The sequence below is a fragment of the Nyctibius grandis genome, chromosome 2 (genome assembly GCF_013368605.1).
Source record: "Nyctibius grandis isolate bNycGra1 chromosome 2, bNycGra1.pri, whole genome shotgun sequence".
Lineage (NCBI taxonomy): Eukaryota > Metazoa > Chordata > Aves > Nyctibiiformes > Nyctibiidae > Nyctibius > Nyctibius grandis.
This window is the reverse complement of record NC_090659.1, coordinates 37,909,942-37,935,226: the sequence shown is the minus strand read 5'-3', so window position 1 is coordinate 37,935,226 and position 25,285 is coordinate 37,909,942. Positions and strand designations below refer to the sequence as shown.

The following is a 25,285-nucleotide window of genomic DNA, read 5'->3' as shown; positions in this document are numbered from 1 at the left end:
TGTAAAAGTTTGCAGAAAATAGAGAGTTGTACTAACTGTGGGGAGGGCTGCTCTGGCCCTTGTAAAGTGAAGCAGCATTGTAATATTTGTAAAATGTTACTATCGTGCAAATATTACAAAGACAAAAGGAATCAGGATGCTAACAGAAGGGAAAAAGGATAACCCGAATGAAAAGCATCCAAATTAATCTTTGCCTAACTGCCATTTTCATAGGTAAGTAGTAGCTGCACATTTAGGTATTGTGCCAGGGGAGATTTAGATTGGGTATCAGGAAAAAATTTCTTCACTGAAAAGGTTGTCAAGCATTGGAACAGGCTGCCCAGGGAAGTGGTGGAGTCACCATCCCTGGAGGTATTTAAAAGACGTGTAGATGTGGTGCTTAGGGACATGGTTTAGTGGTGGACTTAGTAGTGTTAGGTTAATGGTTGGACTTGATGATCTTAAAGGTCCTTTCCAACCAAAACAATTCCATGATTCTATGATTCTATTTTTTTCTTCTGTGCTGTTGCAGAGAATTCCATTTTTTTGGGTAAAATCAAAGTGTGTTAAGTATGCCAATAGCCGAACTTCAGCAATAACTCTGCATAACAGAAACATTGCCAAGCAGTGACCTCACCCTCGCTCACTATGTGAAGATGTACTGCATCCCACAGGAAAACATTGCTTACTGATGTGAACAAACATGCAGATGAAATTATCAAGCTGGCAAGTCAGGGAAACAATCCTGATTTATCAGAATTAGCTGTGATTTAAATGCAGTAGTTAGAGTGATAATGAATCTGGCAGATGATCAGTGACTTCATGTGTCTCCCTGTGCTTTGTGAGTCTGGGCTCTGGTGGGAATCAACCAGGGCACCAGGCTGGCTCTTTTTTCTTTACTGACCATGGGAGGTTAATTCTGAATAATGAACCACTCATTACTTATCCAGTCCAGTGTTTTGGAGCTGCTTGTAAATGGCAGAGGTTGGTTGTGCTGCAGAGGCCTGTAGGTCCAAAACTGCAGCCTGGGCAATACAAACCACAGCTCATCTGCAAAGGTTCAGAGCATGCCCAAGCAAGCCTACTTTTATCTGGAAGAGTGTAACACTAAACAAACCCACCAATAAAGTATTATTGGACTAGCACATGAAATGCAGGGCCTGTTATTCTATGTAAATGCTTAGCGTAGAGGATGATTTCTGCCCTGAAGACACAGAAGTACAAAGAACATAGGAAAGGCTAGGAGGGCCCCGGGAGGACGAGCGATGGCTGTGAAGGGCAGGAGGTGACTTGTCACAGGCCAGAGCAGGGATGTGCCAGCATATCGACCTACCAGGCCAAATTGCATCTCCAAACAGCAGCAGCCCAGGCAACCACCATTTGAAAATGCTATCTCAGTTCGTTGCTTTTCACTGCATGCCAACTCCTATATTTTCTTCTTCTTTTCTCTTTTTTTTTTCTTCTTTTTTTCTATTTTAAGCTCAGTGGCAGAGATAAGAGCTTGTTTTCCTATTCTTTGTAACACCCTTACGATACTTTAGACACTACATAGAAAATAAGCAGATGGCTGTGAACTGAACTGTATTTGTATTTAAAATGTCCCTGACCTAACAAACAATATCCACATTATAAAAAAAAGTTGGCTGGGCTGGCTTCCCCTCCCCCTGTGCTGGCAGATGCTATGGGAGTTGATAAGATGTGAAGTTTGATTGCCACCTTCCCCCAGACAGCATCCTGCCAGATCAGGGCTTGGGTATAACAGTGGGTGTCGTCTGCCTTTTGCTGTTCAGCATGTAGAGCATCACAGCCTCTAGAGCAGTCTGGCACCTCTTCCAGCACTTCTTTTTTTTTATTTAAAGCCTTTTGGAAAATCCACACAGAAAGAGGAGAGGCAGAGAGGAGAAGGCAGTAAAGTGGGAGGGAGGTAATTAGGGCCAGACCTGATGTCCCGGCATAGCCAAAGGGTCCAGAGAAGTCAGGCAGAGCTGCGACTGAGAAAGGACAAAGCAAGGACAGCAAAATTCTACACCTTGTCCGGCTTATTGTGTCACGTTTCTGAGCATGTTTACCCTCCTCTTCATAAAAATGAACGTATTTGTTCAGTTTCTCGGGCAATGCTTCACCTTTTGAGTTAAAAGTCACCTTATGCCTTGCTAGCTTGCTTGGCTGTGACCCAAATTTGTTTTTTTACTTTGCCATTAAATATGTGCAACAAGTAAATGTGGGAACTCATCCATAGCTTTACAGACACATGTTTGCTTCTGAGTAGGCAATCCTGCTCCCCTGTAAAGGCAGCATCTCCTCTCTTAGTCCCTGGTGGTGCTGGGGCATGCTGGCTCAGCGCAGTTCATCTTCCTGTGGTCCTTCCATGGTGAACAGAGGGGGACAGGCTCTGCCAGAGGCCTGAATGGAGTTCTCTGAGGTTCATTCATACTCAAAATCAGCAAGGAGCCTATCTGTTAGCTACAGAAATACTCCAGGGAGACAAATCTCCCCTGGGGAAGGTTACTTTTGTGATTACTTTCTGTTGTCTGCTTTTTTATACTTGGAAATATTGTCAACTTTGCTCCCTGTGAACAAATCCAAGATTCCCAGGAGTGCTTTCTCCCACAATTCCCCATTCCACTCGATATATGATATATTAAGGTCAAACACTGTTTGCTACTCGACGGCCCCATTTTTTACTTACACTTTCTGCATGATAATTTTAATGACGGTGCCCTTTGCCTCCCTCTCCTTCTTTCCTTTCCTCTTTCCTTTCCTGAAAGTATCTCCTGGTTTAATTTCTTTTCCTGTGGATTTTTTTCCTGCAGCTTATTTCCTGCAGTTTTTTTTTTTTATTTTATTTGCATCACTGCTTACAATTGAGAGTTTGAAGGCTTCCTGTCCAGTGTTGCATCCAGTGTCATGCCACAGTGGTATTTCTGATAGTTACCAGTAGGTGTTGACACCTGACTTTTCTGCTCTGGTTTTGACTGGATGCAGTGAAACGTATCCATTTCACCCCACCTTCTGTTTTTTCTTCTTCATGTGCAGTACTGGGTACACAGTCATAACAAAATGTCTTCCCACACTTGAAAGGTAATCATTTTATATGTACATTAACCAAGCAATTGTTTGCCACTCTGTCTATTTGCTGTGCCAAAGCCAACACGTTGAAAACTACCTTGTACTCAGTCCAATGTGCGCACAAAGACAGATGAGTTACAAATGTGCAAGAATTTGCTGTTTGCTATTATGTTCTGGATGAAAACTCTCGCCAGAGAGTGGTCCACACCCCTGCAGCATCTGACAAACCCTGTAGCTCTTCAGCAGTTGTGGCTGTTCAGAAATCCCATCAGAACTCAATTAGGTTTTCTGCATAAATATGTGGCTTAATAATATAAATGTACAAACAATAGGATGTGGTTTTGGCTCATAAAGCTGTATTAGCCATAACAATAAAGGATAGTCTATGTTATGATCTTTATTAACACCTTATGACACTTTACAAGAAGTAAATGTTTTAAAATTTATTTTAGCTTAAATGTTTTCATGCTGTATTTTATATCCTAGTTGCCATTGGCCCTGATGTCTCAATTCAAAGTTGGGGGTTAGCGGGTTAGCATGAGCTGTAGGGGCTCCCTAGCTGGCATGGTAACAGGTTTGCATCCTCTGCAGGGATATGCAAGGGGACACAGCTAACAATGCTCACCTCTCCGTTAAATTTGCAAGCTAGCATTTACCATTTGAGGCTTGTGGACCATTTTACGTTAAGCAAGGACCTGAAATACTGTAGAAAAAAACAGTGCAGCTCTGCAGAAAAAATATTAGTGCCTAAGGTGAGCAAGCTGAGAACATGTTATTCAAATAACAACAGTGGGAAAATAACTTATCTTGACATAAGTTATTCATCCCGCAGTCTAGATATACAGTATCACTGACAAAGACAGTTTCCAAGCACTATCTGGATGGGTTCCTTCTAAAAAGTAAACCAGTGGCTTTGTATACATGTGTATAGAAAGTACTGTAAGTAATACAGTCCATTCTATGTATCATAACACGTCTGTGCTTTATGCATCAAGGGCTAATTTTGAGCCCAAAAGCCTGGAGGGGAGAGGCTGCAATGCCTGGGTAGGATCTGGAGCCCCGGTGGGGAGTGATGCTGGGATGTGACCTTGGCAGCATAGGGTGGGGTGAAGAGGACCAGCCCCCGTTTCGCTGTGGTGCCTTTTGGAGCATGCAGTGCTGCTGTTTGTGCAGTTACGACATTGCAGTGGGCTTTGCTTAGGGACCAAAGTACTTGAGGAAGGGAAATGTACTGTACTTGCTCTCTCCCTGCCTTGCAAGGCTAACAAGAATCCATCTCTAAGCAGGTTTCTTCACTAAAACTAATTTCTTTGAAAAAGCATAGAAGGAGGAAAAAAAAATCTATGTTTTCAGGCAGCTCTCCTTCCCCTTCAAACCAAAAATGACCGCATTCAGTATTGTTTCAATAAGTGAAACTGAGCAAGTCAGCCAGCCATGTTACTTCTTCCTAGCTGGCTTCTCAGCGTGGCACTCTGAACCCTTACAGCCCTGCTCGCGCTAATGTTTTAGAGAAGCATCTTGTCGGAAGTGGGACTGGTGAAGGATATTGCTGGACAGTGTTGGAATAGGACCCCCCTCCTGGCCCAGAGCCCCTTCATGGGCAGGGTGCTCCACAAGCCCAGTTCACAGCCAGTTGTCTGAAACTGGGTTTCAAGTAAACTACTTGGAAGGCTGGAGCCAAAAGGAACATCCGAAAGGGCTGGTGATGGAGGACTTCGGTATTCACTGAGTTCAGGGAAGAGTTTTTTTGAAAGGACTCAGAGGAGCTACACAGTGAACTAGTTGTATCTTTAACTGCACCCCTGTGCCCAGCCAACCATGGGCCATCATCAGGGTGGCACAAGAGTAACACCATGGAGTCGTGCACATGATTTTTATTGCCTGCCCCAAGAAACACGCTACCTTAGCATTGTGGGGAGGAAGCTTCCCAGGGCAGGCATCACCTCAAGAGCCCTGAGACAGGACCAGGTCTCTCAGTCCCTCTGCAGGAAGGGACTGATGGAGCTGCAGAAGCAGCAAGAGTTGCCTTTGGTCCCTCTGAGATGACTGACTTTCTGCCTTACCCCGGTTGCCTGTGAGTAATTCGAAGGAATGTGCATAGCAATAGTAGTGTAGTATTTACTAAATATAACTGGAAGAAACTGTTGCTACTTACCTCAACTTGCAGTTAAGCGGCATTCAGGGCATCTAGCCAAGGATGCTGAAAAAGACTGGTGGAGAGGAAAAAGTGTGAAATGAGCCTCCGTCTTTACTCTTGACACATGGCGTGTTGTTCCTGACTTTTGGGGGTTTGATTTCTCAGCCTACGTGTGGTGCCAGTGGAAGGGAAAAGGGGTCCTGCTTGTTCATTTTCTGTGTAAACTCTTCAGTCTTGTTTTTCACTTGGGAGCAGTTTCCAACCTCAGATACTGGCTTCCCCATGCAATTTGCTGAAGGCAAGAGGGTCAGGCGAGTGAGGAAAGTCATTCACAGAAAAACATTCCCAATACTTTTATACTAGATACAAAATGTAACCTGTGTCTGTGATTTGGTTTTGCTGTTCACATTTTGTAGTGGGTTTCCACTATGGCGTATGTGTTGCCTTTCCAAAACAGTGACTTGGTCATTACCCGTGAGGAGCCACATCAGGGACTAACAAGATTAAGCAGTGGGATATAGGGCTTTTTTTCGTACAGGTTATCCTCTTCAATGAAGGGTAGGTCAGTAGTAAACAAAATGCTGTCACTGGCTGATAGCCTTCTGATGCCCTGTGTAAAATAAGTTGGTGCCCTCAATCTGCAGTCCAAGAGTGCATATATCACAGCACCGCTGGCGTAACTGATGCTAAATGCCACTTCTGAGAGCCGAACGGAGGTGGTACGGAGATTGACGGAGACTAACTCTTAGAGCTTTGATGGAAGGTTGTAGTTTATGAAGATTTAAAGGAAAATGGAAATTATTTGCTGTACTTGGAATAAGTCATCTGAATCTTATCTTCCAACATGCCAAACACAGCATATTCTGTGTCGAGTGTCATCTTCCAGTGTGCCTTTTTAAGGCTCCTGGTGTTTTACAGCTGGGCTGCATGTTCACAAATGTGGAGAGGATGTTTGTATGGTGGATGCTGATGTGGAAATAGGTGCTTCAATGTGGGAGCCTCTGCTCTTCTTGAAAAGAGGATCCTCAGCATGGACTCAAAGGGCTATTACTGAAAAATGACCCCTTTAGGTGTAAATGTTCAGATAGAAATATGCAGGGGAATTGAATGTTTTGAGTAGGAGAATAGGCAAGATACATTAAAACTGCTGCCAAAACACTGTTTGACTTATTGCAAAAATGGCTAAGGAATGTGAGAGTGTTTTTTCACAAGATCCTGAAGGTAAGCGTTAACCAAGGCAGGTAGAATAGTAAATGAATTTTGTGAAGCTTTGTTCTTGAGTGCTGGCATGTGAAATCAGGGTGACTGATCTGAAAGCAACATCACAGCGAACCACACACTTCTGTAGGATAAAAGGGAGAGCGTTATGGTGACCTGCTGGAGCAACTCGGGCAAGCTTAGTAGTGATTTGGGCTGAGTCAGTACAGGAGAAAAATAGCAGAGCAGTGAGAGACAATTGCAGAGGATGTCTAAAAGCATGCTTACGCAGTGTTTTACAAAGACCACACACTACACTGCCATAGATAAGCGACTTTATCTTGCTGCGTATCGAGTGGGAGTAATGTGAAGGGTCAGTATGGGAGGAAATCTGTGTTGACAAGCACTGAAAGTGCGTCAGATTGAAAGATGTGCTTTCAACTAATTAAGCATGTAGGACTGAAAGGGCTCTCTTGAGACACTAATTTCAGTATATGCTCTGGAGTGTGTGTGTGTACACAAACACATATATGTGTGTGCATGCATGTGATGTCACATCATCCCTGCTGTAACAATCCATCCTTAGGTCCAGTAACCTTAAACTAGTTTGGTTTGGGGTTTGGGGTTTTTGTTAAACACTGTTTATGCCTTCACTATTTTACTGGCTAGTTAGCTTTTTGTTTTCTCATGGAGCATGCTGGCAAACTGAAATGAATATGAAATTAATATTCCTTCAGAATCGTTGACCTAATGTCAACCTTAAGCTTGCCAGGCAGCACTCACGTGTTGTCTGCTTTCTTTACCAGTGCCCTGAAGGCAACACCAATACTGCCTTTGGTATCATTTCCACTCACTTAGCTGGAGCATGATTCACTTCCCAGCTGGGTTGTGGTCTCTGAAGACATAGAATTGGATTAAATGTTTAATTTTATGCATACACATACACAACTGGGAAGACTTTTGTCTAGTCATATGTCTTCAGCTGTCCTGTGAATAAACCTCAGCCTTATTGGTGGTTTTCTTTTTTGCTTACTAACCTGCTTTCCCTGATGGGCTTCCTGCTATCTCTGACTGAACAAGGACCATAGAAACACCATGGCTACACATACATTATTGAACATTTCAGATGTTTATTAATAGAGAAGTATATTGCACTCCCTCCAGTGCTTTCTGTCACCATGCGTTAGAATAGATGTGCACCAGGACAGGGATTTCTTTGCTGCAGAGCTGGGTGTGATGGGGTGGGGCTGTACGCACAATTGCACATATTTGTGGATATGTATAACACGTAGACACGTGCACCTAAAATAAAAACGCCATTCACCTCTCATAGCTGAGAAGGGCAACTCCATTAATGAAACCCTCCAACAGGAACCTGTCTGTGACTGTGTTTGTCGCTATTTCTTAGCTGAGAGCACGAAGCTCTTTCTCCCTCAGCCACTCTTGGAGGCCGTGTAAAACATAGACTGGAGAACAGGAATAAAAGGAGAGGAAGAAATCGCTGGCTAGAGAAACTTCACAGGAATGAAGGCCTGAACGTATGAAATACTGTGTATTTCTGAGACGTTATTGTTTATCCTGCACTGACAGCTTTGAAATACTTTGAAATACTAAGTCCCATTCTGGTTGCTGTAACTTATTTGACAGAGTTAGGAAAAGCAGTTAAAAATATGTTCAAACACCTCCAGCAGTGATTGAAAGCAGCAAAGCCAAGAATGGGATTAGCATGTGGTACTCTTCACATAAGTGCATATTGCTTAACAGCCTAATCTTCTTACGTGTATAAGAACCACACACTTCCCAGCCCTCTTGAATTATGTCTGTGGTTGTACCAGTCAACTGAATACCAGATAAATGCAAAATTCAAGGATCTTCACATGGAAATGACATCCAAATCACATGCTTTCCAGTATTTTAATCTTTCCAGATAACTGAACACTAAATATGGATGGGGTTTTGTCCACTTGTCCATTTTTCTCCCGAATAGCTGTTATTTCCATGTGTGGCGTAATGGGAGGCAGAAAAATGTCACAGGGATGTGCTAAGAAACTGTGGTTGAAGAGTGAGAAGTTTCACCGTATTGGCAAGAAATAAAACAATACAAAGAGCATAAAAGATCATGGTCTTTCTCAACAATTTCTGCTGTCAGTGAGGTTTCTGCCTTTTTTCTTGGGTTTGGAAAATTTGCTAAATTGTCCGTCCACGAGTGCAGAACAGAATAATAATTGTGCTCATGTTGTTGCCCACACATAGCTAAAGACTTAACTTGTTTTGTCATGTCCCCCCTCCTGTTTGTCTGGAGGGCAGCTGCAGCCCATGTAGACACAGTCGCGCTGGCTTTGATTTGCACGCGCGAGTGCCGGTGGCAGGGCCGATGCGGTGATCCAGGCTTCAGGTCCAGACCAGTCACCCAAGCCATGTCTCAGGGCCTGTGCCACTGGGGTTTGCTCCTCACATCCATCCTGGACTCAGGTCGCACAGGGCAAAAAATCCTCAGAAATCATTTGGGTTCCTGCCCTGGTAATAGCAATAATAAGAAATAGTGATGCGCAAAGCCGTTACAGACCATGTTTTCCAGCATGGGCTCCCAGAGAGAAGTAAAACCCGAAACGGGGCGAAACCCACAGCCCTGTGACAGTGGGCACTGCAAGGACTGAAAGGGAAATGTCTGCACTGAACAGTGCCCTCACGAACGTCAGAGTACACCAGGAAAGCAGGAACAAAAGATGTGACCAAGGATGGGGGAATCCCATCCAGATCCTGAACAAATCCCAAAGAAGCACAAGAGTGGTGAGGAAAAGGAGACAGGGGTTTTGGCATGTGGTTTTCTGTTTCACTGAGAGTTGAGCATCTCATCTTATGTGAGAAGCGTGCTTAGAAAGCTCTGTCATGGCCTAGGTAGGACCTGCCTCAGCTCTCACATCTCCTGGGGCAGCTGGACTGCACACAGCTGCCCAGGGGAGAGGAGGATGGAGAAACACAGGCAGGGTCCTCAGCAGTCACCGCAGTGTAGAGGGGCCAGACTGCCTGTCCTGTTCCCATCATCTGATGTGCCCCCTGGCAAAAGGGCTTCAGAAGAGAAAACTGTCACTGATCGGTGTTGCTCCGGCACTGACATAGACAGAAATTATCACTTCCCCTTGGTGGGGAAAGAGCATGGCATCCTGCCCCTGCCAGGGTGAACAGGGTTCCCGAGAGCACCAGGGTATGTCTGAGTTTCTGTCTGCAGTCACTTGAAATTTTTTATCTAGAGGTGTGAGGGGAGTTGTGTGCATGCCCATGCTTGTAGGCGTAGTCACTGAAGTTATGGTGAGGTTGCCATGGTTCAAGCAGGGTGATTGAGATGCTGAAGAGCCAGTAGCCTTATTTGCAAGGAACAGCAGCCCCGCCAACACACTCCCCTTGCACGGGCATTTTTCAGTCCTTAATAGAGATGGGATGGGAAGGTGGCTGATCCAAATAGCTATTTGTGGTTCCAGTTGGTGGGGTTTGCCATTGGCAAATAGGTCAGGACTGGGGGAAATGTGTGTGTGCGTGCATGGTTGGGAGCAAGCATGAGTTATTGTAGAAAACAGAGCGATTGTCCCATCTCTGACGAGCTCCGGGCTCCTGTGTCCCTGCTGAGTGAGCCCCGGCACCCAACGTGAAGTGCAGCCAGAAGAGGGAGCTGCTTTGAAAGTACTGAGCTTGCTGATGCATTGCACAAAATGTGGGACGTGTACAGTGGAGAAGCGATTGTAGATTTTTACCAGCCTTGTAGGCTTAAACCCCCTGGGTGTTACGGCGGAAACACGAGTACTTGGGGGAAGCATACATTCAAGACATTCAGGGCTATAAATAAAATTCACGTCAGACTCAGCACTTGCCTTAATGAAACATTTATGCACTAAAATGCATGATGAAGTCAGATGTGTTGCCAGACTGCCTAGTCTTTGAGATAATCTGGTCTTCCTCAGAATTAATTTTCTTGCAATGTTTGGCACAAAAACTTAGCAGGCAGTAGCTCACTGCTGACCTGGGCAGTAGGTGAGGAAGAGTTTGATCAGGTTGAACTCTGCTGCTTCTGCTGGCATAGGCCTATTCTGCAAAGCTGGGTGAACATACAGCTTTCTTATGACATTGAATCACACAAGAAAAAAGTCACCATTTTTACCTGAAATGGCTAGAAAAAATGGTGTTTGCTCAAATGACAGGTCAACCACCTTAACACTGGAGAAGAAGGGCTTCCCAAGCAGAGCCTGGCACGGTGCTGCTGGCCATGGCAGCCTTTGAGAGCATCCCACACCCCTGCAGTGCTATAGGGAGAAACAGTGGGGGTGTGGTGGGTGTGTAGCCCCTAGCTCCTCCGCCTTCTGCAAAGGGCTTGGGTCATTAGACTCCCATAAGAGTAACTAGGCTCTGGAATAGGCTTATCTGCTAGTCTGATGCTTTTTAATTGTAATTTTTGTCTTTTGGTATCCAGATACTTTAATCAGGATTCAGCAGCCACCAGTTCAGCTTCACTTGTGCAGGAGTTCACGGCGTGACAGCTCTGGGGTCTCTGTCCCTTAGCATGTAGGCACCTTCCTCGCTTACCATTCAGATCCCCTCCAGTCTCTGCACTTTTTCACACCTTACACCAAATTGTGTTTTCTCTTTGAACCAGGAAGCATAGGAAATTATCTTTTTTTTTTTCCCTGACACCTAATGGCAACTATAATACAGAAAGAAATAATAGAAAGTTGAGAAACAGAAGGAGCCAGGGTGGGGGGAGGCAAGCATCTAGAGAAGCAGACGGGAGTTGGGGAGGGAAACCCCTGGATCTATTAAATAAATAGAGCAGAAATCTTTCTTGCTTGGCCTTTGTGGTTTTATTATTAGAACAACCACGCCTGAGTGCACTAAAGCCACACAACCTTCAAGCATCCACATCCAGATCTGCTATGGCAGGATCCTTTTTCTGCTTTGCTAAAGGAGGGAGGGAGAGTGAATGAGAGGATGTGAAGACGAGAAGGGTCTATAAATGATAAATACGATCAACTTCAGTAAAACAGCTATTTGGAAACCTTCAAAAATCTTCTCATGAGAACAGCCATTAGTGTATGTCTGTTTGACATTGGTTGTCAGGAAACCAGCCAACGTTAATGGATCCACAGAATGTAATGGAGAATCCATTTAAATGGTCTCTTGTAGTTTTGTCATCCCACAAGACAAAAAAACAATTACTTTAACTCGGGAATGAAATGAACATGATAGTTTATATGATTCACTTGTATATTCTAAATTGTTCAAAGCACACACTAAAAATATATTAACAATCTATATCTGATGCCTGAAATGCAGCATTTCCTATATCTGCACAGGCTTTCTTTCTCATTCACTGTGGTGTCCAGCTGTTAATAATTTAAAGACTGTGGCTTTACAGTTTCTGTATTGTTTTATTTATTATGCATACTATGATGATGCTGAGGGGCTACAGCCACGCGCAGGCTCGGCGTTGTAAAAAAAGCCTGTAGTGTAAAGCACCAAGTGAAATGAAGTGCTGGCTGAAGGAGATGATACCTTATCCCCATTTTACAGAATCGAGGTATAGGGAGTCTTAATATTTAACCCATCCTCTTAGCAGAAGCATATGGCAAAGCTTTGACTGAACAGGTCTTCTAGATGTCAGTCCGGTGGTCTTTGACTGCTGAATTACCCCGCCACAGGGTTGGCTTTCTATTTTCAGTGGAGGTAAGAGATTCAACCCTGTGCAGAAAATAAGACATTCGGTGGTCCTGAAAGCTCATGGTCCGCTCCTGTGTTTGCAGCCTCTGGCTTCAGCTCCCAACAATGGTGCCCAGCTCCCAGGGGCCCATGCCCAAAAAGTGGGGGCCAAGCAAGATGCCATTGCAGGAACACAGGCAATGTGCAAAGGACATGTGCAAAGGATAATGTTGAAGGAATGAAGTGGAAGCAGGTCCCTCTTTTGGTAGGCAATCACATCTGGTAATCCCCTTCAGAAGCGATGCAGGCTTACTCATTTACCAGTGAGCTTCTTCCCTCTCTTTCCCCTTTCCAGGAGTTTTTCCCAGAGCTTTACTGCTCTGAGGTTGGGATGCCGTTCTTCAAACATTCAGCCTAATTGCATTCATGGGGGGTTTATACTTATTTGTCCTTGGGCCAGCATTGTCCTCTGCCCTACCCAGCACTTTTCCCTCCCTCGGAGCTTCTCCCCCACCACAGGCTGAGAACATTCATCCCCTCGCAGCTTTTTTGCCAGCTCTTTTAGTTTCTGTTCTGGACCGCCTAGAAAATCCACTCCAGCTTTTGAGTATTTTAAAGGACTGTTCAGTTCAGTGAGTATTGTGCAATATTTCTGCTTTCTTGGTGCCAGTGGGGCATATTCCCTGACATGGCAAATCAGGGTTCCTGCAGGGAAAGATGCGTGCTGGCTAGGGCCATGGCACAGGGTACCGTAAGCTTCTTAGTGCGCTATCATTTGAAGATAAGCAATGTATTTGTGCTTTATTTTTCTTCTGGTACAGCACAATGCACAGCTCTGCCAGGTTTGCCAGCTAAGGGAGACTTGTTGGATGGCTAAGAGGTCATGCTGTTTTATCTGCAAACAGCACTGTGTGCCTACAACAGCAAGTGCGCAGCAGAATTGTATTAGCTTGGTTTCATTTTTAAGTCTAATGAAAAGTGTATTAACCCAACTCCTACTCTTCTTATTTGTAAAACACCGCTGCCAAAGCCACGCGAGCTTTCTACAAGTTAAATTTTGCAGCGAAATCTATTCTAGTCTAATGAAACGTCTGAACATTTCATAAGTAGGTAAAACTTTCCACTCACTTATTGAACTCTGTCACAGACAACTACTAGAGCTGCAGTCTAGACAGTTTTTTCCTGGGAGTAGGAAGAAACTGCTTGTGCCTGCCATTTCATTAGCCTCCAGGGTACAATTTGTGATTATGAATATCACATATCCTCAGCAATATAAAGAATGGGTGGGGTATCATTACTATCACATATAAACTTTTGTCCTGAGATGAGCTTCCCAAGGAGGCAATGCAGCTCAGAACAAGATAGATTGGGGCAAGCTGCTTTGTGTCTCGGTACCTTGTCTGTAAAATAGACATAGTGCTTCCTTACCCTCAAGGGGTAAAGGAAATACAAAATCAGCTCATGCTAGTGAGATATTCACCTGCTGCAGTGGTGAAAGACAGACAGACAAGCCATCAAAAGTTCTGCTTGCAATTTGGCAACATTATGTTATTGCAATGTTGATAATTTAATTAGTAAATCCTCATGATGAACAAACACCTACAGGTTGCCATCATTAATCCTACAAACCCCCCCCCTTATCAATCATTTTTTTCTCACCCTGGTGCGGTTCCTTGCACTGACACCATGGCTGGTTGCATGGAGCAGCACTGCAAACACACTGTAAATTGAGTGAAAACCCACCTGCAAAAGTCCTCTGGGAAGCAAATCAAGGCTGCCTACTGGACACAGAGTTCAAGGTCCCCTTGGTGGTACTGAAGCTCTGAGAACCTGAACTTCAGCAGGTCTATCACCCTATTATACCACCACTTCCATCATGACACCCACAAAGTTTTGTGAACTGGTTTTCTTTTCTTACCAAGGAAACTGATAAAGTCTGTCAGCATCCAGCACATGGCAGCATGGTTCCTGGGTTTCTCCCCTTGTGTCTGCTCCCTCCTTCTTCTTCCCCTGCTGTACTTTCTCAGTTCCTTTCTCTATACAAAACACTGGTATGCCTTCAGCCCGAGTGAATGTTGTTTTGCATTAAAGAAAGCAACAAAACCAGAAAGAGCAAAGCATCTCCACCAGAGGGTAGCTCTGACATGTTGCACTGACTCTCCCTCAAAAAAGGGCAACTGCTCCTGCAGGTCGGAAGGTGCAAAAGCACAAAAAGTAGATGGGAGCCCCGAAACGTGCTGGTTCCTTGGCTGGAGACAACATACTGCTGCAGACATCCTGCCGCCAACCCCTTTCTCTGTCTCGGTCTCCCCCTCAGTGGTGTCCCACAACAGTGGCATGTCGCTTCTCCTTCTCTTGGGGAAGTGGTGAGGGCCCTGCTGGGCAAGGGCTGGGGGCTGCGCTTGCCTGGGGTGGTAAAAGCAATGTAAGGGGAGGGCCCAGCTGCAACGTACTCATCATCTCAGTGGGCAAGATGGAGGTGGGAGAAGGGGGCTGGCACACAGGCTGGGTCGCTAACACAGAGTTACAAATCCCTGGTAATGTTCTCTGTGGAAGAGGGCTCTGGCCATCAGCATTGCATGGGACTGTGTTGAGATTGAAGCCACTTCTGCTCTGCTCATGACAGCTCCTCCAGGCTCTCCTGCCAGAGAGGGGAGCTGGGAGGGAGAACAGGGCCAGGGTGTACTGCCCTGCTCAAGAGAGATGAGGGCAAAGAAGAGGAGCACATGGCCAGTGGGGGGACCAACCTGAGGCATGCTGGCTGTTTGACTCCTTGCTGGGAAGGGAGCTCCAGGAGGTACCTCCACCACCCTTCCTCCTGTGCATGAGGGAGCCTGCCTGCATGATACTGCATTGTCCTGGAAGCAAAACAGCTGTGGCAGCTCCTTGGCATTACAAGAGGAGATGCCTGTAGAAGAAGGAGCAAGGCCAATGCGAGAGCTGAGGACATGCCACGTGCTCTGCTGCGTTACATGGGCTGCTGAGCACAGGTGGGACAAGCCTGCTCCACATAGATGGCCAGGGCAGAGAGCTGGCCCCATGGCCCTCCTCTCTTACTTTGGCCCTTGGAAAGCTAGCTACTGTGTACACTGAGGCTGGGCACATCTCCCCTGGGTCCCGGTGCTCCTGAGAAATTCTCTTAAACCTTTGGTGGACTTGGTTCACGTAACTTTCAGAGGCAGACTTCCGGGATTTCTCTGTAGAGGAATCGAAGTTTTCCCGTCCCCCAGAAGTCCCTGTCTGTTAAGGGGACCTCTTTTGATGGGTGACAGTTAAAGTCACTCAGCAGGGCAGGCAATTAATCTCAGTCTTTACGCACTGGAAGGCAACAAGCTAGCAATCTGTGTCAGAAATTAGCTGTGCGTAACGTGATGTAGTGAAAGAGCATATTGGCAGTGAGAATGGGTAAATGGGGGGACCCATTCCTCTCTCTGCTGTTGCTCAAAATGTCACTGTGGGAAGGTTGCTTAGCTTCTTTGCATTTTCATTTTGCTGTCTATGAAGTTACTATGCCTTTAGTCCATATATTTAACACGGATGCAGTATCATTGCACCTACTTGCCTGTGTACAACCATTTGCTATCTGGCAAAAAGGCATTGTCTAAATGCTAAGTGGTATAACGTGGTACCGAAACACAGAGAAGGTAATGGTTGCTGTTATTTGGTGGGAGGAGAGGTGCTGTAACATCCCCAGTGCTCATTCCTGGCACTGCTGTCAGAAAAGCAAGAGCCTTTGCTTTTCAGCTAGGTTGATATAAGAGCAGCTAGGAGTCTTACCTTGCATCCTGTTTTTATCCTACAGCTGTCTCCAACCTGGATGCAGAGAGCAAACTGAGTGTCTATTACCGAGCACCTTGGCATCAGCAAAGAAACATCTTCCTCCCCTCCACCAGACCGCCTTGCGTGGAGGAGCTGCACCACCACGCCAAGCAGCACCTGCGAGCCTTGCGCAGAGGTAGGTGTTCGCACATGCTCCGGCTCCATGCACGTGACGCCTCACCACGGTCCCCTCCAGGCAGCGGTGGGGTGCTCAGTCACAGGCATAGGGCTGTGGGCACTGGTCTCCACTGGGACTTAGGTACGCAGGCTAAGAACTAAAGCTGAAGATGTAATTCTTGAAAATTAGAATTACATCTTTTAGTAGAAAAGGCTTGTTCCCTCTTCGGCTTGTTTATGATTACTAGAGTAGAGCTGAAAAGGACTTTTTACTTTGCCATTTTACATTCTTTTTTTATATGTTTCTCTATTAAAGTGGATATGTCTGAATTGTGTGAGCAAATCCATACACTGACCCCAAAAGGATAGAGGCCTTGAACGTTTCAACAAGGCCATCTTGTCTCCCTCTGCTAAACAGATGTTAAACAATGCCTCAGCTCCAGGACAGATAAGACTGAACTTCCCAAGGGCTAAAACTGGAGCCCAGTGGTATTACAGTCTCCCCAGAAACTGAGCTGTCTGCATGGGGTTTCAAGCACAATACTGGAGGAGATCTGTGTTCTTTAAGGGTGGCAGCTGAAAGCCAGGTGATACTCTGAACAGCTTGGAAGGGTCAGGCAGGTGTCCCCTCCCCAGGCTAGGGAACACCTCCTGACATTGCCTAACAAACTCAGCCTCAAGTTTGAGTCTCAGTTGAGACCTCTAGCCTCAAAATTATGCAACACAAGGAGGAAGCAGGCGCAGTCAATGTCATAACCAGGCTCCTGGATCCCTGCCATAAAGGGAATTTACTAGGTACAAATGTCTGGATAGTCCTACAACAGCACACTACAGGGAAGGTAAAAGAAGGGAAAAGATAGGAACCTAACCAAGGGAAACTTCTTACTGGGAAGCACGTGAAAGTAGGCAAACAAGCCTGTCTTTCTTCTATGCCATAAGGAAGGAGAAAATCCATGCAGGTCACCCTTAAAATATTCAGCAGCAGCCTCCTGTGTCATTTATTATTGTTATCAGGTTATACTAATAATCGATTACTCAGATCTGCAGAGCATCTGTTAGCTGGATAAAACATTCCAATTAATTACTGCATTTGAACGTCTCTACAGAGTTTAGCTCAAGAACACACTGAGGGTGCAGTATGTCTTCATAGCACTGCAAAGAGTGATCCAGCCAAATTGCAGTCACAGTAGTGTTGGAGTCGAGCAGAAGTTGGCTTTTCTGTTCTCGGTGGCTCTGCTTTGCAATTGTCTCAGGCCCAGGCTGATTTCCGCCTGCCATCTCGTGGACAGGAGACATCCTGACAGCAGCACAGGAAGGCAGCTGTCAGAAAATGCCTCATCATTTTAAAGTTACAAACCTCAGTTTTGGCAACTTCCCATCCTCCAAGTTTAAGGGCAGCTGTGCAGGTTCAGAAGGCAGCTTGGCATGTGCTGCTTTATTTTATTTTCCAAATAACTGCATATGTTGTAGTGAAATTATAATCTGAAATTTACCCTAAACATGGTTATTGTGTCTCAACTATTTCTTCTATCAGAATTTTGTTATCTCTTTATCTGTTTAACCAGGAGCAATTCACATTAAACGTTAGATCAGAAAACAGTTTTGCTAGCAGCAAACACTGTTGACTGGACCATAGCTGTGTGCATCAGGTGAATCCATCATCCCCTTCCAGAAGCACTTTGTGCAAACAGTAGTTACCTGACTGTCACCTAAAATTAGAGACGGGAAGTCCATGAGCGTCCCCCCCATTCACATGGAAGGTTTCAGAGACTTGGGACTGATGCTGGAAGAGGACTGAATATTGTGAGCCCGTGGTGAAGGAAGACTCCTCTGGGCCTGGGGTGGAGAGTTATTGACTTGTCCAGGATGATCTCCTCCGTGCCAGGATACAGAGCTGCCACTGCAACAACCTTCATGATGTCAAGCCAATGCTCAGAACCTGGTGCGGCTGTGCAGCCAGGGAAGGAAATCCTACCTGGGGCTGTGTTTCCTTCTTTTACCTCAGAGGGGTGTATTTTATGTGGGTTGAGTGCAGGTGTTACTGAAGCTTGACGTTTCAAGGCAACAGGAGCTGCAAGTTCCCATTGGGAATCAGGCCTCAGGTCCCAGGTGCCTAGAAGGTAGCTCTCTTGTCACTTGGAATAAAGGGTATAAATCCCATTTGGGGAGAATTCGGCTCCAGTGCACACGCTGGGGTGTGTTGTATGAGTGTTGCTCCTCCAAGGGCTTGGATGTCTGGTAAGTGCTTGTCCCCTTCAGTTGCAACAGGGCCCATAGGTACTGGTCCATGGAGAAGAGGAGGACCTTCATCTCTGGAGTCCACATCCTGTTCATGTCTCTGTTGCACTGTTGATAAGAGACATTGATATATTTTTAACATTCTGAAAGACTCATGTCTTCTTTCTTCCCCAAAACAGAACATCGAAGCCGAGGTGATAACAGAGAGCAAAAAGTCCAAGGCCCCATCACTGTGGTGGCTCCCCCCTTTCCTCTCTTCCCTGCAATCTGCAGTCAAAAGAGGCAAGCGATAAAGAACCGGCACTTGCTACCAGTAAGTCTTTCACTACAGCTATCACACATGAACATGTTATTAGCATTGTGGGACCCAAGTGTGACAGTGCTTCACAAGTGCCCCCACCTGGAGCCTGTGCAGGTACAACACAGCTGACCTTAAAGACTGTCAGCAGCATAACTCAGATCGCAGCTTCCAGCAGCCAGCCCCAGGGTGGACGTTTCCATTGAGAAACCTCTTATTTTCACACGTGGCCAGCACACATGCACACTCATTCACACACTCCTCCACAGTCCTTCACGTTCTCCGCTCCTGCTTTAGGTAGCACTTCCAGGACCCTCCTGTAATTTCAGTAAGTGCTGTAATTTCTGCCCTGGCATTAGCATTGCCAGGAGCCAAGAACTCACGGGCTTTGAGTGCTGGGTTGAGGCTCGCATGGGTGCAGATAGGCTCATCGGCACTTTCCAGATGCGAGGAACTACAGTTTCCATGTGTATATGGGCAATAGTCCTGTTCTGCAGTTTCCACCTCCATGCAGTATTTTCATATGCTTCATGTCTCACACATGTCCTTGCAGCCAGCCAAGCAGGAACTCCAGCTGAAGATCTGGTCCCGTATGTCAGTGGTGACTTGCCACTGCTGCACTAATTTGAAATCAAATTATGTTGACAATGTGGTATTTATCATCATTAAAGGAAATGCACCAGATCCACAAGTTTAACTCTGATTGGGTCCGTAATCCCCGTGGGTTTCAGCAGGACTTTGGTACCTCTGTGGCTCAGGGTGTTTGACCCATGAAAGTGCCAGAGCAGCTACATTCTGCCCTGTTCTAAGAGCCATTGAATTCCTCAAAACAGTTTAAACTCCACAGGCCAGACCTGGATTTGACTTTTAAAAGTGATGCATATGTCTAATGCAAGTCTTCAGTATAGGGATAGATCAGTCCTGCATCTGCAGGTACAGGGACATTGGCACCTATAGAGATGCTACACCCATGAGCACATAATAAGTGTGTAGCTACTGAATCATCACTTACTTAGCTTAAAAATCCAAGTACATTGATCCTAATCCATTGTATTAACCATATGGAAATACTATAATGGTAAAGGAGTCAGTGTAAAGCACCTGTCCAGGGACCAAAACATCAGCTAGCCAGTCCATAGGAAGAGATTTGTTTCTCATTTGAAAGCATGCAATGCATGATAAGGTTCCGATTAGTTTGACTCTTCTGGGTTTTGGCTGCTTATCTGGATAATTTCAAGGAAAGCATCACCATCACTTCAGGGTTTGAACTGGTTAAATTTGCAGGCCTTACGATTCAACTGAAAGATATCCTGGTGCATAGAAAAGAGGAGGAAGACATAAAGGAGAAACAGGTTTACCTGTTTTTTCTTTATAAGTCATCAAGAAAGCTAGTGCTGTTGTAGGGTCATTGAAAGGCAAAGGAGAGGTGACCCCACATTATGGATCAGAACTAATTATAGTTAATAGTTTGGACAGTATATTGAACATAAAGCTCTCTTAGTATCAGTTGGGGAGTGAGGCATGTCTTTTGAAATTGCATACTCAGTGGCAAAAGGCCTGAATCTTTGCTGTGTTTGGAAAACAACCAGTGCATTTTAGACATTACTTCCATCTGTGGAACACAAAATAATAATAAATAGTGAGCAACCCTCTGAGTCCTTTATTATTTGGCAAAATTAAGTCATGCTGAATGCAGATGTCTTGGCTTTATCAGCAAGTCCACCTTTTTCTTTTCAAAAGGGAAAAACATTAAGCTTTGTGCCCACACATATTGGGCCTTTTTTTGGAAGCTGACCAGGTTCAGTGTTCCTCTAAGGAGGAGCAAACAAGAGCTGCTTGGACGTTGTCATCCTATCGATTTCAAGGCATCTGGCAATGTTCTGCTTTGGTAATTACAGACGCGCCAAGGCCAGAGCACTTCAAAGCGCCTTGACCCATTTCTGAGAGAACTCCTTGTTCATAGGGCAACTGTAAAAAGAGAGAATAAGGCAAGATGAAGCTGCACATGAATGCTCTGTCTGGCAGAAGGTTAATCGGATATTTTTACAAGACACTGCAACAATGAGTGACTAATTGATATTGTGCCAGCCATCATGACTTAATGCTATCACTACAAGAGAAAGTTGAGAATGCTGTTATTGGCTAGCTTGCCCTTTTTGGCATAAGCTTTTTGACATCTGTAAATGCGTATGTGCTTCAGAGGCTGTCGGTAATGTTTGATATCTGGTCCAGTCGATTGTATCATCTATTTGTCAATGAACTAAAGATGTTAAAACCTACAAGAATTTTTATTCATGGCATAGCAGTCTGTCCTGTATTCCACTTTTCTGATGCATTTGGAAAGGTGCTGGTGAAAGTAATACTAAACAACAATAAAAGCCCCTTTCTGTGTTTCTTATGAATTAGGAAAGGGATTGTTTCTTATAAATTAGGAAAGGGATCAACGAGAAGCTGGGAAATTTTTAAAAGTTACAGGATCTGACTTTTACAAACTGAATGCATACATTAAGGCACTCAAATAAGTGGCTTGATTTTGAGAAATGTTCACATTATCACTGTGAGAACCATGAGAACTATCACTACTGAAAGCTACTGAAAAACAGGTCACTTGTGTCTGAGACCAGCCAAGCCTTTCACATTTGTCCTTTTGGATGCTGTTTTATTGCTACCAATTAAGTGGCTATGAGCTTTTCCAACAATCTTGCGTCTTGTATAGTAAAGCTAGAGAGAATCAGCCACAACAGATGAAGATTCACTTTTAAGCATAACTATCTTTACAGGGAGGACAATGCCAAAGTCCCACAAATTCCAAGAAAGACCAAATGAATTAAAGTCCAAAGCAATGACTGCCAGTGTAAGTGGGTCTGGAGGGATGTTTTGGACTGTTCCATCACAAGATCACTTTGTCATGGAGAAGAAGTAGAGAACTAGAAATGACACAGGATCTTTTGTGTCCCAGTCAAGACAAGTTTGGAGTTAGCTTTATAGTCTACTCTTGTTACAGCAATGGCCCTGGTTTGTCTGATGAAGGGTCCGCTTAGCCCAGAGGCCAGAAAGGGATCCTTCAGGAAAGAGTATAAGAACAGGGCATGGTTAATGCTGTTTATTATCCTATGATTTATTCTTCCACTTTCATATAGAAATTGGTTACAGAGCTCTTGATCCAGAGATCAAACACAAAATAATAGCCACCAAGGAACCTGTCTGCATTGATTCTGGGACTTATTTAATCTATTTTTCTAGTAAATTTACACCTTTGGCATCAGCAGCATCCTGTGACAATGACTTTAACAATCTGTATGAAAATGTGTCTTCTATTTATTTCCAACCTGATGCTTCATAATTTCATCTCATCCCTTCTAGTTCTTAGACTGTGAGAAACAGTGAGCACAGCTTTCCCTTTCCCTTTCTCCACACCCCTCCTGTTTTTTCAGACACTATTTTACTTTTCTATCCATCCCAGTAGTTCATATTTAAAGCTGAAAAACTCTAGCATACTTAGTCTCTCTCTACATAGAAGAACTATACAACCAAACACATTTATAAATATCATTCATTCAGGCATTTTTGCCGATGGAAAAAGAAATAATAATCTGAGAGTACAAGGAAGGTATGGACTTGGGAAAATGAGGGAACTATTCCTTACTCATGTTCCCATGACAACCCTGCCTGTAGCACTGCTGAGGCCAGTCACTGAGTGTGAAGATGCTGTGTCATTCCAACTGCATTTCAGCCTTCTCTTTCATTTTCTCTGCATTTTTTCATTCTCTGGTTTCCCCAAGTCCATCCAGATGGGCTCGAAATCTCAAAATGTCATAGGACCACACTTTCTCAACCCCCTTGTGGCACAATTGTTATAACAAAACAAAGGAGATGGAGCAAGGAACTCATAATATTTGGAAATTCACACTCACAGTTGCACAAAGTTCAGTGTCAGCTTGTTCATAATTATAATCTGAGCAGAAATCTAAGAAGCAAGAAGCAGGAGGTTGTTTTCCAGCCAGACCTTGCCTCTCCCTAAGACCTCAGCTAGAGCAAATGTGAAGAGAAAATAATGCATCAGGTAATTTATTCCATCTCCCTGACATTTCAAAAATATTCCCTGTGGTCTGCCTTAGCATGCTTTGTACAGCAAAGGGAAACACAACTGAATGTACGAACTTTCACACAGTTTTGTGCTGAAGTCAAGCAAAGCCTCAGTAAAAAATAACTGAGTTAAGGGCCGGGCATGAATTGGGCTGTGCACTTTCTGTGTGTAAATCCTGCCTGTAGCTGTTAGAAATAAAACCTACCTGACATTATTCATCAGAATGAACTGGTATAGCACTGTTTGTGCAATAAGCATAACACCTACTACCCCGTATCGTGGGATTATTATTTTGTACTTTCGTCTGCTGGAATGCTGTGTGTGGCATGACTTCTGTCAGAAAACACGTCTGATTTTTGTCTTTACCTTGTCAAAACATTGAAGCAGCACATTCATCACTAAAGGATTGTCAGTACTTTAACAGATCACATTTGTGATGCTCCAAAAGAAAAGAAAACACCCACAAGCAGATAAAACAAAAACTTGAGGAGAATGAAACATATGGAAATACAAGCGTTGGGGCAGATAAACAGGGCTGTGTTTTGCAGCAGAAATAGCACGGTCAGAAATATTCCTGTTGTTTTCTCTTCAGCATTAGTTGACTGCGTAAGAAAGCTGTTGTATAGGTACGAGTGTTATTTTCTAATTAAGTAGTCAACTGTGCTCTGAAAACACTGGAAAGCTGCTAACCTTTTATTTGTATTTCTTCTCCTTTTACCAGACCTTTAATTTTTCCAACATGTAAATCAATACCATTTTCTTGAACTCCTGTGAGTTAATGAAGCAGCAGGCTCTCCGTTTTACAGGCAGAGAAAGGGAGGTAGGGAGGTTTCACCCAGGACCACAGAAGGAGTCAGTACTTGACTCGTGAATGTGGGATTAAACACTTATTCTACATGTTACCTTTCCAGTACGTGAATGTTTGCTTTCAAACGTGAAGTCAGTATGTACATATTATTCCTGTGCTCTCAGAGGGTGAAAGCATCCTGCATATGTTCTGTTCACTGTTGGAAATGAACCATACATGAAGCTTGCAGATGCATGCTAATACTCTGCTCAGGTGAATATCACCCACTCTACATAAAGTCATCCTGGGAAGGAAATTTCCCACTCCCGGTGCTATAGAAGCCTGAAGTCAGAAATCATATTTATCCCTTATGCTTTTTATTAGCTGCAACTTTTAGGCAGCAGGAGCCAAAAATAATCCTCTGGAGAATAGGGCTGTGCTGCTAGCCGCCTTGTCCCCTCGCCGAGTCTGTGTTGGCACTGCTAACACTGGCCCTGTGCTGCTGGGCGTTGTGACTCAGCCACAGAGATGTCCTGCGAGATAACACCTTGCCTGCGTGGTCAAACACAGCTGAGGGGGAAGGAATCAACTCATTCATGCCTAAACTTGACAAACACGTTGAGGATAAATGCTCTTGATGAGACTTTAGCATTCTCAAGACATCTTTAATTACCTGAAGAAAAATTAGTTCTTTATTCTTGGGTTTATGTTTTTCCCCTCGCTGTTGCTCTGTGTTCAATATGCCCCATGCACTAACTTTGAAATCCCAATATCTCCTGTAATGCTATCACTGTAGGTAAGGCAGGCTAGGTACATGATTTAATGCAAATGATGCTTCTTTTACTCATCTTCCCTTGTACCTTGAAGATCTTGAACAACAGTGGCATCTCAAAGCTTCGGGGGATGGAAAACAGAAGAGGAACTGAAGTGGCATTTTTGTCCTGTTACTGGCCCATTCATTTCCTCCTCCGGATCCCATCTCTGGGACAATAAATGGGGCAGGCCCATAAATTGCCAGGCTGGCAAGTTTGCCGACTGTTAAATTGTTTCTTTGTCACTGCACTGATGGGGTTTAAGATTTTTTGATTTGCTAAAAGGGTGAATTGTGTGTCCTGACATAGGTACCTGCAAGTAATGCTGGGCTGTTCCTAAAATCAGTAGGGAGAGTGTTACGGGGTGCTTCATCTCACCCCGAGTTAGGTGCTGAGGGAAGGTGAGCTGAATTGCTCTGCAGCAATGCCGCTTTCTTTTTCCCTATAGGGGAAGCCTTGTTGAATAGTTCAGACTTGGACATCTGATTTATTTGTTGTGGTGCACAGAAACCAAAGACAGAAACCATCGAAGAGAAGTGGAGCACTGAGAAATCAGATCACGTGCATATGCAACCAAGATTTTTACTGCAAAGCAGTTTCACAAGCACAATGGCACCTCTGCAAGTGAAGTTGATGGGATAGCTCAGAAAATAAAAATGCTCACGTGTCAGTGACTGCAGAATAAATCCCTATCCAAGCAATTACGCACCAGTTTGGTTTCAAAGCAATCTTAGCCCATTAAAGAAAAATGCCTATTTAAAGTATTCTGGCTTTATATTTAACAGATTGATTATCACCGTTGCTGTTTGCCAAGCACACCCACACAAAAGAAATTCACTTTGAAAACTGCCTAACTGCAGATTTGCCCATCAGACCAGAACAGCCTTGGGTATATAATAATAATTTCTTGCTTAATTATGTGTTTACTCAGGACATTTAGAGATATTCTGGTCTTCTGAGTGAAAGAGAACATTTGAAGAGAGGCAGCTCTCTCTCTCCCCCAGCATGGAGGTGTTGAAATGCTGAGGCTGCTTATACATCCCAGTGTGCCTCAGCTGCC

The 25,285-nt window shown here is 44.5% G+C and overlaps 1 protein-coding gene across 1 annotated transcript in view; it reads left to right on the top strand.

Annotated features, from left to right (window-relative positions):
• Positions 1-25,285, top strand: part of NHS (NHS actin remodeling regulator) — a 268,588-nt gene that overhangs the window by 229,228 nt on the left and 14,075 nt on the right. The window contains exons 2-3 of the mRNA XM_068425134.1: positions 15,870-16,022; positions 18,421-18,554. Of these exons, the coding sequence (XP_068281235.1) occupies positions 15,870-16,022; positions 18,421-18,554 (287 nt within the window). The remainder of the gene's footprint in view (positions 1-15,869; positions 16,023-18,420; positions 18,555-25,285) is intronic.